This window comes from Antechinus flavipes, chromosome 1, assembly GCF_016432865.1.
Source record: "Antechinus flavipes isolate AdamAnt ecotype Samford, QLD, Australia chromosome 1, AdamAnt_v2, whole genome shotgun sequence".
In the NCBI taxonomy this organism is placed as follows: Eukaryota; Metazoa; Chordata; class Mammalia; order Dasyuromorphia; family Dasyuridae; genus Antechinus; species Antechinus flavipes.
The window spans coordinates 271,622,189-271,636,878 of NC_067398.1; the positions used below are offsets into that span (position 1 = coordinate 271,622,189).

The 14,690-nt window shown below is 33.6% G+C and overlaps 1 protein-coding gene across 2 annotated transcripts in view; it reads right to left on the bottom strand.

Moving 5' to 3' along the window:
* Positions 1–6,837: 6,837 nt before the first annotated feature.
* Positions 6,838–14,690, bottom strand: part of LOC127545979 (zinc finger protein ZFP2-like) — a 47,401-nt gene continuing 39,548 nt past the window's right edge. For both annotated transcript variants that reach the window (XM_051973452.1, XM_051973451.1), the window contains one exon: positions 6,838–14,017. In XM_051973452.1, the coding sequence (XP_051829412.1) occupies positions 12,057–14,017 (1,961 nt within the window). In that variant the 3' untranslated portion in view covers positions 6,838–12,056. The remainder of the gene's footprint in view (positions 14,018–14,690) is intronic.

The following is a 14,690-nucleotide window of genomic DNA, read 5'->3' on the forward strand; positions in this document are numbered from 1 at the left end:
TGCATTAAGTCATCCTGAGGTTATTTAAAGGACCTCTGAAAATAATAGTTTTTTTCTTTGTCCTTTTGAAAATGTTTCTGTTATGGACAATATGCAATTTGGGTTTTTTCTAAGCATTGGGTATTTTAAAAGCAAATTGATTTGTATGTCTAATGTTCACTTATTAAACATCTGCTTGGATATGATCATTGTTTAAGTTGTGAACTTATAGGGACAAATTTCTTACTGTTATCACTATAAGGATTTATCAGAAATTTGATTAATAGAATCTGTATTTGGAGGTAAAATTTCTTGGGCTTATAGTTAATTAGTTAATGCTATTTGGGAGTTTTAAGGCTCCACCCTCTGACAGTTAGTGGGACAATTGATTGGAATAAACCTAGGTTAAAGCTATTTTATTCTGTATGTGTTGAAGGTTGAGTTTTAACCGCTTATATTATGTTATAGTTATGTTCTTGCAATTTTTCCGCCTGTAACTGATCTCTATGATCAGAGCAAGGGTCAATGGAAATTGTTAATGCAATACAATTATGTCATACCTTGCTATTTTCAGTCTGATTATATGTTATCATTGTATCCTAAATGGTTGGACAAACAAGTATTTATCCTAGTCATCTGTCTGTTACTGGATATTTGTCTTTTTTTTTTAAGGTTTCTAAATGATAAGAGAGCAATTAACAACTGCTGTTGAGACTTGAGACTTTAGTGTGTCCTGTAAAGCAAACTCATCTCTTCACATAGGAAGTTGCTGGCCAATCTATTTTGGCCTCCTCTTATTTTTCAGCAGTCTGATGAACCAAATCTTTCTATCTGAAAATGATCTAATCTTTGTTAGATTTGTGTTTTTATTTTTGTTCTAAATTTTGGTCAAATTATAGATATTGACTTGTTTCTGGGACCTAGATCAGCTTAGATCAACTTTGATTGTCAGCGTGACACACCCACCCTCTGCATGGAATAAGAGCCTCTGACCATTTCTCAGCAGGAGGCAGTTTGAATGAGAAGCTTTGTCCCCTTACTCCTGATAGACTGATATGAGGGACTTGGGAATGGTTGATGACTGACTGTTAAACCTTGCTTGGGCCATCTATTACTGTGTATTTAAGATTTGGGATGGGATTTGTTAAACCTGTGTAACTATTACTGTTATGTTTAAGGGATTTTTAGGAAATGTGACTGTACTAATCTGTTATGTATAGGGACTTTGATTCATCCTTGGTATTTATATGTGGAATGATCATTTGATAATTCCTTTCTGTGAGGAAAAAAAAAAAGGGAGAAAGAGATAGAACATTGGGGAAACTGGTATATTTTTCTCAAAATACCTGAAAGAATGGTAACCCCTAGCTCCTATTCACTTTATCTTAGGCACTTCTGCCCCACCCCTTATCTTACTAGTTCAAATTAAATTTGGAAGTCTTTTAAACAGTCTTTTTTTTTTTTTTCATTTTTATTATGCTTTAGCTTTGGAACCCCTTATTCTGTTAGAATTGTCTTGGCAGACTCAGTTTTGGGATTATTTTTTAGAAACAACCAGAAAGCAAACACCTGTCCTAGGACTGGCACTCTCTCTGATTCGTTTTTCCAGTCCTGTAACCCCAGTTCCTTAATTAGTATTTCAGCCATCTCAAAGGACCTTGAAGTTTGTTATCAGGCATCTAAAAATTCGGGGTTTGCCTGCCTTGATGATCTAACTGTGCATAACCTGCTCAGAAATCTGATCCTTTCTGCAGTTCTGTCTGTTCCTCTGGGCAGGGACAAGTGAAGCTACTCCAAGCCTCACCCTTCTCGCCTGAAGAGGGTTGCCCCTCTGAATGGGCCTTGAGTCCTTGAGCCCTGCTATTCTGTAAGCAGAGACTGAGTTAAATGCACAAATGACTGCAGACCATCTAACTCACAGTGAATGTCCATCTCAAACTGGATTCTCTGGCTGAGATGGTGTCCCAACTACAGAGGATCTGACATGCTTGCAACAAGGATCTTTTGTATTGCTGTTAACTCTGGGACTATCAGGAAGAAACTTGTCCTTGCATTTTTTTAGATTTATTTAATGTTGGGCCACAGTTTTAATTGTCCTGACTCGGTTTCCCTAATTAGTTCTAACTCAGTTTCCCTGAATTGTTCTGTCTCAAGTTTCCTTAACTGTTCTGCTTCAATTCTCTTAGTTGCAAAATCCCCCTCTGGTTCATTAAAGACTGAGGGCCATTTGCTCTAAGGTTATAAATTGTTAATGTGAGACTCAAGATAAGGGGGAGTTCAGACTTCCTGGCTCCTATCAGAATGTCCAGTGTCTCCCATCACGCTGTCAGAACCAGATTGATAGTCTGTTTTCACTCTTACTGTTCTGACCCCACCTTGCTTTGGTCTACCCCTGTAGTTGAGCTGTGTGTGTATACATGTCATTGAGAACTCACATTCACCACTTTGAGAGTCCTGTCCAGTCAATCAAACTCTCCCATTGACAGAATGTTGGGAGCTCTCTTATCTCTATCTTGCCTCAGTTTCTCCAGCATTACATTTGCCTTCTTAGCTCTCAGGTCTATGCAGACATTAGGAGCCTAGAGGATCTCATTATTCATCTAGGAAAGTCAGCGGACTCCTTGGCAGAAGTTGTATTACAGAACCACCATGGGTTAGATCTGCTGCTCATGAAACAAGGGAGTTATAGATTCAGTCCTCTTGTTCCTTCTCCTCCTCCTCAAAGCTCCCTGCATAATTAAGCGCCTCATCTCTTATGTTCAGCATCGCATACAGGACCCTGAAACTTTTCGCTCTCAAGATGGCTTATTCCCTGTTGGCATCAGATGAGTCACAACTCTGAACATTAAAAGGGGAAGTGAAATGGACAAAAGATTGGCCTTCCCTCCCCTTCATCAGTCTTAGGTCAAAAGGCCTCAGGCTCACAGAGAAATGTTTGCTCAGCCAGATTAAAGGGGGTGTTTTGCACTTCAAAGTGCCTGATCAACAATGCCCTGAAGAGTATCTATTCCATAAGGATAGTTGCCTAACCCTGATCTATAATCTATATCAAACATCTGCCATTGTGCATTCTCTTTACATCCTGTAAACCCTCTATTTTTTCCCCCTTGTAAATGGAAAATCGAGTCACTGTTTAATGTTAAATGTAACCACAAGGTTGAACAAGAATGCTTATAAGGGTGTCTCTACTTTTGTTCGAGACAGAACTCTATCAGAGATCTGTCCCAGACGGTAAATAAAACTCTCTCTAAATTATCAACACCTGGGCTGTCTTGAATTTTATTGCCGGGGCTATCTCAGTTATTAGATTAATAATAGATTTTAGATAAATTGTATCTGAATTACTATAATAAGCTGTAAGTGTAAAAGATCTGTTTTGATTTGAATTTGTAGTCATTCCATGGCCTAAGCAAGGGTTAAATTGATGCTTGAATTTATTATATATATATATATATATGATTTAATTCCTCAAATATCTAATTCTTTTAGAATTATATTAATATAATTAGACAAAGATAAAGAAGCTTATGAAACAAAAATATGAATCTATTAAGTTGTAAAATTAAACTCAAGATCTTCCTTTGTTTATATTTTAAGGAATATGATTTTACTATTGTCAGTTGTTAGTGAATAATAATAACACATGAGCTATCTTCTATCACTTTTACAGGAAATCTGTTTTTTAGTTATGTTTGTTATTTAATAAGGGAGAAGAACATGGGCAGAAATGCATGCAAACTACTTGGAAATCATCTTAAAGATGACTAAAGGGATTTTGAGAGTAGTAGTCTATGTTTATGTCCATTTGAACAGTTTATGTCCAAAGTAAACATGTTTTACTATAGACAATGTTTCAAATAAACTGTTCTCTGTATACAGTTTGGGATTATATTTAGATATCCTATCCCAAGTCTTTTTTTGTTTGATATTAAACATCTTAAAACAAAATCATTTATTTAATGTTGAATTTACAAATGGTAAATAAATGCCATGAGTACTAGTCATATCAAGGTAAGTTATGATTTTTTTCTGGGATGAATTTCTTCCTATTACCAATGTGAGGTTATAGTCAGTCAATACTTACATGACCCTTGAAATCTAAATCCACCTGAAGCTCTGATTATTAGAGATTACTCCCTCATTCATCTGGAAATTGGCCCTGGTTTGGAGCCAAAGGCACACCCAACATACCTAACACTATATGCCCAAACATCTTTGCAGAAGTTCTAACAGGATTTTGCCCATTGCTAAAGATATTTTCTTCTTAGTGAAAACCATTCTTTGCAAAATTATCCTGTCAGGATTCTTTGCCCGCTAAGAAAGCTGTCTTCTTAGTGCAAATAAATCCCCTTTTGACACAAACTTCAGGTTTGTGAATTCTTTCGCAAAGAATCTACAACATTGACCAGAGGGGATCTTTTATCCTCAATTCTTACACCTCACCCATATCAGTGATTCCTTGAGAAGATCATGCCTCTCAGTAGAATTAAATGGGGAAATGAGAGAAATGATTATTAACAGCCAATTATTTGGGAAGACCCAGAGGTCCCCCTTTTTTCTAATGTTCTGATCTCAAAAGTTCAGTCTCTTTAAGGACATTGTTGATAATGAGATTGTATTAACTTTCTTAATAATCTTGTTCAGACTCCACCCATGTCAGGAAGCCATTGTGCCTTACTCAGGTTTATGTGGGGATAAATATTTTGAATAGATTGTCTACGGGTGGGGTAACTCAGAAGTAAGTGAATTAATCAAAATTTATTTAAATAGATTACTTATCAGAGTTATTATTCAAATCCTGGATCTCTCATTAACATTTTTTTCTCACTAAATCATGCTTTTTATTTATCTTGCTATAGTTACTGTATATGCTCATTTAAATCTCCATCAGTTCCTATAAATCAATCCTTGAGAGTAGTTTTCCACAGTGACAACAAGCAGGGAAAAAGTTCAGATTTAAGTTTAAACAGATTAGGTCTGATTAAAATAGGATGTATCTAGGATTATGCAGTTATTAAGATTATGCAGTTATTAAAGTTGCTAGTTCAGGTTATAAGAGGGTAAGCCCATAGAAAAGCTAAGAACATGATTAGAGAAAAAACCTGGTAACTATAAACCCAGGCCTCAGTGCAAGTTTTAATTCAGGTTAGAAAATGGAAAGGTCTTATATCAGAAACATAATATTAGAAGGGATGAAAAAGTCATCTAATCCAACTTGGATGGATGTTTTCCATGAGAAATTGATGTTAGGAAAAGAAATAGGAACAAGCAGAACAAATCTCAAATCTAGTTAAACTTTTAAAATAAAAATAGGGATGTCTATTGTGGCATTTATTATTTAATATAATGCTAAAAAAAAATTCTAGCTAGACATGTTATACAAAGTAACAGTTAAAATAAAATAATTAACTTTATTAACTAATAAACCTTACAACTTTTCACAACTTTTTAAAAAAAGTTTTAATATTCTCTTTCTATGCATTAGTTTTATACAGTTTACAAGATTTTCAACATGAAACTAGTTTTATCACATCAAATATTAAGTATAATTTTGACATATAGTTCACTTTTTCAAGACTAGCTTTGATTAATATCTCATAAGTTTTCAAAGAGAGACTTGAAGTAGGCAAATTCCCAGGCCACTGATACAAGTTTATATTCCCATAAAGTTTTTCACCTATTGTGCCAAGTCCTATTGTAGCATTTTATCTCCATTTTGGGAATTTCTGTAATTTTGGAACAATTATACTTCTCATTATGTCAACACATTTATCAAAGTTCATCATTCCTTCAAAGGGGACAATAAAACTCCCCACAAATACATTGGAAATAATAAAATCACCAAACTTTTTTATAGGTTGATGTTTTACAGTCTGATGAAGTAATCCAGATTATATAGGTTCGCTGGTCATCTTATGACAATGATTTTTACATAACTTTGAATGAAAACCTGCATTCATTAGTAAAAATTATCTTTATCCAATCTTCAGTATTCCAAGTTTTGTATTCTCTTGTCCGTGAGAACTGCCTTTTTCTTTTTAGCAATCTGGTAGTAGCTATTTTTATATTGTTCTTCTCAATCAATATTCTTCCAACTTTAAGAAGCTTTTTCCATATTATCCAGAAAACCAGTATTGATCCCTTCAGCTATCAGATTTCTCTGGAGGTCTCTATTTTTAAAAGTTGCATCATAGTAACAGCTTGTCTGTTGATATTGCTTTTAATTTTCTACCTCATTTTCCTTTATGTTTTAGTGTGATAAACTCTGTTTTCATTGAGACCTTGAATAAGCTTTCAAATGTTTGATTTTCCCACCTTAAAAACTGCTTCAATATCTCTAATAATCATTGATGTGTGTGCCCTTTAAAAGTTACAACTTTTGCACACTTCCTCTGGGCAATATTCGTTCTCAGAAACCACAATATTTGAAAAAGAAATTTCAAAATATCAGTAAAATATATGTATAAGATGTGAAAGAAAATTAATCACAGACAGGGAAACCAGCTCACTCCAGTTCCATCTGCCTCAAAGTCAGACATTCTGAATTAGTTTAGTGTCAATAAAAACATATTTCTGTAATCATACTTTTGCAAAATGAAATTATATTAGTATTATTGCTAGTCTCAAACATTACTATATAGCAATGAGATAAGAAAAATGAAATTGAAAAATGTGGGCAACAGGAAGTAAAACAATCTGTATTTGCAGATAATATGAAAGATTACTTACAGATCACCAAAGATTCAACTGAAGTTATTATAAAAAATCACCAGCAGAAGAGAAAGAAAGGAATTCCATTAAGAATAAGTAAGAAATACAAAATATATGGGCGTTAACCTACCAAGACATAATGAAAACTTATGTGAATACCATTACTAAACACTCTTTACAAAAATAAAATGAATTCAAACAAACTGGAGAGATATTATGCCAGGTTATGCTGTACCTATACAAATTATACTATCTAAATTAATTTTTAAATTTAATGCCATACCAATCAAACTACCATGTATATCTAAGACTTTATCTTATGCAATTCTTCTCATTAACATCTGATTTTAGTAGTATTATATTTCTGTCTTATTAGATATTTAAGCATAGTTTTGCTTCTGAAAATCCTGTAAACACTAAGTACTATCCTTTTTTACTCTGAAGAATGTAAATTAATGAATATTGCTTGTTATAAGATGTATATATGTATATATATATATACACATGTACACACATTTATAGATATATTTATAAGGCCTAAATACCCGTGTTAGGATCTTTGTGTATCAAAAGTTTATTCTCTCTCCCCTATTGAGTCTAAGGAGAAAGAAAAATAATAACTTCTATGTGGCTTTTGATTCTTACTTGAGAGAATAACCTAATATTATTCTGCTGGCATTTGTCAGCTAATTGGTATGTTTTGGTTTTACCCCTATAGCCAACGAAGAAAGTTGCCCCCTTTTTGCTCAATAATTATTTTGCAAATGTCCAGCTGAGCTCAGAAAGCTTGGCATTATAGATAAAACATGGGTAAATGATGGAAGAGTTCCCTCTCTTGATCTCATCTATTCCTCTCTCTTACTCTAATCTTCTTTAACCTATTACTGTGCTCAAAGATCCCAGAGCAGAATGTAGAATCAGTATCACAGATAATCTTGTACCAATTACTATCCTGGAAACCCCTAAAGAAGAAGGAGTATCTAGAACAGAAGTCAAATAAGGGATTTTGCCAATATGAAAAGAAAGTTGAAAAATCTTTTTTAGAATTGCCCTGCTACAAAATTCTGGAGAGCGGCCAAACCACTGGCTCAATCTGACAGATTTAGAGGCTAGCAATATGCCACTTCTATATCTGCTTGACTAATAATAATCTCTTTTGGACATGTAATTCTTAAACTTCCTTCCTTTTTCCCTCTCTAGTATGAATACTTAAATTACCAGATAATTAGTTATTTGGAGAGGCATTCAATACTAAGTGAAGAAACTAAAATGGGTAAGAAAAACTGATCATTTAAAAATTCCTTAGATTTAAGGAGTTCTCATTCTAATGGCTGTACTGAATAGTCCAAATTTAATTACCAAGATTAACTTTATGTAACTAGACAAAATGGTAACAAAATATATCTGGAGGTCAAGAATTTCAAGGGAAATGGAAAAAATAGAAAAGAAGGTCTAACATGACCAATTCCAAATCATATTATAAAGCAGTAATCAATATCTAAGAAGACAGCCAGTGGTTCAATGGATAGAGCATTGGATTGGAGTCACCAAGACCTGAATTCAAATGCAATCTTAGACATTTTTTAACTGTGACCCTGGGCAAGTCACTTAACATCTGACTACCCGAAAAAATGGATCCACTGGAAAAGGAAAAGGTAAACCTCTCCAGTGACTTTGATAAGAAAGCCCCAAATAAGTCAAGAAGGAGTCATGACTAGAACAACTGAACAATAATAATCATCAAATAATTTGCTGCTGGTTAGAATAGAAAGCTTGATCAGCAGATTTGTTAAGCAAGACTCAGAAGCAAGTAAACTTAGTAGCCAAGTTTAGCAAGACCAGGAATAAGAATTCCCTATTTGACAAGAATTGTTTGGGGAAAATTGGAAAGCAGTTTGGCAAAAGTTAGGCTTATACCATATACTATCTATAATATCTTCAAATGGATGTGATCTAAATATAAAAAACCCATCATAAAAATAAAAATTATCAAAGAATTCAAGAAAGTAACTTATATAACTACATATAATAGAGAGGAAATTCTCAAACAAGTAATAAAGGTAATTATAAAAGATAAAATAGACAACTATAATTATATAAAATATAAAAGCTTTTGCACAAATAATAAAATCAATGAAGCTAGAATAAGAAGCTATTAACTGGAAAAAACTTTTCATAGAAAATATGCAATGTATGTCTGATAACCTAAGATATTTAGGAAATTGATGCAATATTTTAAGACAAGTTAAGAGAACTTTGAGAATTATTCCCAAAAATGATCAAAGGATATTAAGTTTTATTTTTATTTTTTTTAACAGTTTTAAAAGAATGCAAATTACCAGTTACCATATGAAAGGCTTCAATAACAAAAATATACTTAAACTGAAACTTTATTCCAAATTCATGGGTTAGCTTGGCAAATATGACAAGACAGACAATATTGAAGGGGCTTTAGGAAAAGTGGTACACTATTAAACTGATGTTATGTTTTCAAAAATAAGAAATTATAAACTTTTATTGTATACAGCTTTTGAAAGTATATATTTAACATAATAATAACAAAGTTGCTCAACTTGCCAATGCTTCCTTCTTAACCTCCTTCTGATCTTCGTTAGTGCTGAAATTATGAATTGACCAATTTGATGTCAAATCTTGACTTGGGAAAGCAGCATGGAAGAAAGAAAGAGGATCTGGGTTTAAATCCCAACTTTGAAACTTGCTAGCTGAGTGATTATTGGACAAGCTACTAAATCTGCCTGGGCCTCGGTTTTCACATTTATAAAATGGGAGAGACTGGATGGTCTCTCAGATCCCTTCCAGTTTTGTACTTATGGTTCTTTGAAGATAGGCAGAAGACAACAGCAAAAGAATGAGGTTTCTACTATTAGACATATCCAATATATTTGTTTGTTTGCTTAATTATACTTTGTTGTTATAAGGAAAGACTCTGGTAAGTGGAAGGAATCATTGGAAAGTAACATTAATGTAAAAAAGCTTCAATAAATGTAGTATAAAGGGTTAGAGATGACCATGAAAGATAAAATAGAAAACTTCAATTGCATTAAAAGCTTTAGAAAGAAACAACTGGTATAAATATAAAAAAACAGGAGGCAGTCTGATACAGTGCTGAGTACTGGTTTTAAAGTTAAGAAGATATGGATTTAAATCCTGTCTCTGATGCTGGACCTCAATACCCTTAGCTTTAAAATGAAGAAGTAGAGTATCAAATTAGATAGCCCCTGAGATTCCTTCCAGTTTTAAATCCTGAATCTATTCACATTTAAACACAGTCTTCTCTTCAAAGAAAAGTACCGCACTAGATGGTCTCCGAGGCCCCTTTTAGTTCTAAATCTATGATTCAAACATTATCAAAGTCATGAGTAGTCAAAAAAAAAAAAAAAAAAAAAAAAAAAGCCTTTGTCCAGTCACACACCACTGAACGAAATATAACTGAACAAGCCCGTGCATTTCACTGGTATCTCAGCAATATCAGAGAATTTAAATTCGGCCCCAGAACATAAGTAGAATATCTATAATTAAATTATGGGAAGACATTGTTACAAGAGTCCCAAAAGATTGGCAGGTACGGATAAGATACCGTTGAATGCTCATATAAGTGAGATTACAGATCCACTTGTGTATTAGAATAGATATTAATTCATTTAGAGAAAATAGATGAGTTTGAGAAAAAATATAAAATGTGGAACAGAAATAATGACAAAGGCCTTCAATTATTTACACTCTCTACCAAATGTAAAGCAGATGACAAATTTGTGACTTGCATTCATACTGATTTCAATCTTCAAAAGATAAGAAGCAATAAAGGAAAACTGATCATCTAAACCTAAGAAACAAAGAAGCAACAACTAAAGAAGCCCAACAAAGAAGCAGCAACTAACCTTCTGTAACAAAAATGACAGGAACCTTGGAGACTAATGGTCACTCCTTCCTAGAGTTTGTGTTTGAGGAAATGAAAGTCAAGCAAAATTTGGAATGCAACTGAGATTTCAGTAGAACATACTTCAAAGAGTTAAAAGGAAAAAAAATAAGTAGGATCCAATGACCCATTACTTAGCAGAAGTTGTTAGCCCAGAAGGAACATAAAACTCTCAAGAATGATATTCTGAAGACAGAAGGAATTTCCCTTGAGTAGTGCAGATACACATGAAACTCATCACTGCAGTTCTTAAATCATATGGAAGAACAACTGAGATTGAACACAAAAAAGGACAGCCCTATGATGCTAAGGATAACAAAAGGGTTGTTTTAATTATGGTTTTGGATAAGAGGAAGATCAAAGAAATAACTGCAGCTAAGAGTGGACAAATAGTAACATGCTTTTTAAAATTTAAATTTATTTTTAATTTGAACTTAAACATTTCAATATCAGAAATATTAAATTTAACATGATTGAAACAAAACTACCCTTATTTATAATTCTCTAACTTTTTTCTGTTCTTATATATTCTTAAATGTTTCATTAATGTTTTTCTTTTCTTTTGTGCATCATAAATTATCACTACCTTCATTCCACCCCAATGTCTCAAAGTGTATGTCTCATTCTGTTTCACTACTCTATCACTTCAGCCCAAAAGTGAGTATACTTCATCATCAGAAGAGAAGATGGTTAAATGACTGACTGATCTACTTACCTCTTCTATTGTTTTCTCTTCCAAGAAGCTCTATGGACTGGGAAGACTAGAAGAAAAATTAATAGCATCAAATAAATCCAAGATAAATGAGGAAACACTCAAGCAAGCATCTAGCTACTCTCAATGAGTTCAAATCACTAGTTGATACACCCTAGCATACTAAATAAATTGGTAGACCTCACAACTGAGCCACTCATAATTTGTGAGAGCTATAGGAAGAGGTTTCACAGGATTGGAAAAGGGCAAAATATCCCCATTTTCAGAACTAAAAGAGTCTGTAAGCTCATCTATAAATGAATAAACAACTATTTCTGGAAAAAAATAATCTTAGGGCACAGTATCAGTGGGTGAATCATAAGCTAGAAAGGGAAGTTAAACTAATTAAAAATTGGTGTGGCAAAAAAAAAAAGTTGATGTGGTTTTATTAAGAACCTTTTCTTCTTTGACAGGGTAACTAGACTAGTAGAGCATAATAATTCTGTAAACCAAAACTGTTAAAACCTGTTCTGGAATACAGCAACCAGATTAAAATGTAATTGGGAAATACTGAACCAAATAAATAAAAATACAATAATATATTAATAACATTACATTTTAAAATTAAGTCAATATGTTGGCACAGGGACAATATGTTGGTTATATATCAAAGCTCCCATTTCTATTTGAATTTGACATCACTACAGTAGACAGAGGCTATCAGGAAAACATTTTAATTCACTTCAATTCACAAATATTTATTAAGCTCCTACTAGGTGTAAGGCACTTTTCTCCCAAATGAATTCTCTGATGTTGAAGAGCATATGCTCTTTGGGTGAAGGCTTTTCCACAGTCACTGCACTTAAAGGGTTTCTCTCCACTATGAGTAAGCAAATGTCGACTAAGGTGTGCCCTCTGGGTAAAGGCTTTCTCACATTCATTACATTTATAAGGTTTCTCTCCAGAATGAATTCTCTGATGTCGATTAAGGTCTGCCCACTTGGGGAAAATTTTCTCACATTCATTACATTTATAGGATTTCTCTCCAGAATGAATTCTACGATGAATATTGAGCTGTGAAATCTGGCTATAGGCTTTTCCACATTCATTGCACTTAAAATGTTTCTCTCCATTATGAGTAAATTGATGTTGAGTTAGATGTGCTCTTTGGGTGAAAGCTTTCCCACATTCATTACATTTATATGGTTTTTCTCCAGAATGAATTCTCTGATGTTGAGTAAGACTTGCCCTTTGAGTGAAAGCTTTCCCACATTCATTACACTTATATGATCTTTCTCCAGAATGAATTCTTAGGTGAATATTAAGCTGTGAAAATTGACCATAGGCTTTCCCACATTCATTACACTTAAATGGTTTCTCTCCACTATGAGTAAACTGATGCTGAGTAAGATGTGCTCTCTTAGTAAAGGCTTTCCCACATTCATTACACTTATACGGTTTCTCGCCAGAATGAATTCTGTGATGTTGAGTAAGGCTTGCCCTCTGAGTAAAGGCTTTCCCACATTCATTACATTTGTAAGGTTTCTCTCCAGAATGAGTTCTCAGATGTCTAGTAAGTTCTGCCCACATGGGAAAGACTTTTGAACATTCATTACACTTATAGGATTTCTCTCCAGAATGAATTCTTCGATGAACATTAAGTTGTGAAAGCTGACTATAAGCTTTTCCACATTCATTACACTTAAAAGGTTTAGATCCACTGTGAGTAAACATATGTTGTGTAAGGTGTGCCCTCTGGGTAAAGGCTTTCCCACACTCATTACATTTAAAAGGCTTCTCCCCAGAATGAATTCTCTGATGTTGAGTAAGATTTGTCCTCTGAGTGAAAGCTTTCCCACAATCATTACAGATATAGGATCTCACACCAGAATGAATTCTTTGATGAATATTAAGCTGTGAGATCTGGATGAAGGCTTTCCCACACTGATAACACTTAAAAGGTTTCTCACCATTGTGAGTAAACAAATGTTGAGTTAGATGTGCCCTCTGGGTGAAGGCCTTCCCACATTCATTACATTTAAAAGGTTTCTCTCCAGAATGAATTCTCTGATGTTGAGTAAGGCTTGCCCTTTGTGTAAAGGCTTTCCCACATTCACTACATTTATAGGGTTTCTCTCCAGAATGACCGGCATGCTGAAGGTTAAATTGTGAAATCTGGCTGAAGGCTTCCCCAAATTCATTATACATCAATCTATAATTTCCTGTATAGATTTTTTGACATTTATTTAATTCTGAGTTATCTTGGAAACTCTTTCCATGTGTGTCAAAGCTATAAAGATTAGGAATTGTCTCATTTATTTTATTTGTATTCCCAGTGCCTAACACAGTGCCTGGCACATAGTAGGCATCCAATAAATGACTGCTGATTGACTGATTTACTATAGGAACTCTCTGTTGTGTAATTAAGATTGAGCTCAGACTGAAGCATCCCCCAAATTCACTGTTTTCAGAGTCTCTTTCCATACTTAAAGTTTCTTCATGTGTGATTGTTACTTGCTTCAAATGCCTTTCCTGATGATTCTGATGCCTCATTAGTGAGCCATAACATTTAAAAGCTTCTAGTCTAGAGTCCCAGGAACTATGCCCCATAGTTCTTTCCATTAGTGTCTCCTGAGATGATTCGTCTATAGTAGTTCCCCACATTGGAATGAACTCCACTTCAGGTCCAATGTCCCAATCTGAAAGAAATTTGAAAATATAAACACCCTCTTTGCTAGGAGAAATAAAATTATTGTCTCAAGAATTAAATAACAAAATGCTTCATGAAACAACTTATACTTCTATAGTCCCTTTAATATCAACAAAATGTTTTCCTCATAGAAATCCTGTGTGGTAATTATTATAATTATCATCAATATAATTTTCTATAAGAAGAAAAAGAAACTCAAAGAAGTTAATTAAATGATATATTCATAGGGGAACAGTTAATAAAGAACAGAAATGGGATTTGAACATAGTTCACCTAAAATCAATTCTAATGTTCTTTCCTACTAAAGTAATAAGTGTATACTTTTTACTATGTATCTTATAGACACAGCTTTAAAAACTAAAAATGCCATTTATAGGCATATATTTTTTGACTTTTCTCATAACAGTCTTGCCATCCAAAAATAATCTGAAAAGAGAAAGGAATAAACAAAGAGTACTGACTAAACAAAGGAAATATTAAGATGAACAAAAAATGGTGAAAGCAGGATATGATTAGAAGAAAGGACTTTTCTATCACACATTTTTCCAAATTATGAAGAAACCCAAATGGCTATTATCAGATATAACAAATTCCTAGACTATCCTGTTTGAAAAAAAGTGATTATGAGATTAGAACTCTTTGGTCCATCCCTTAAACCTCTG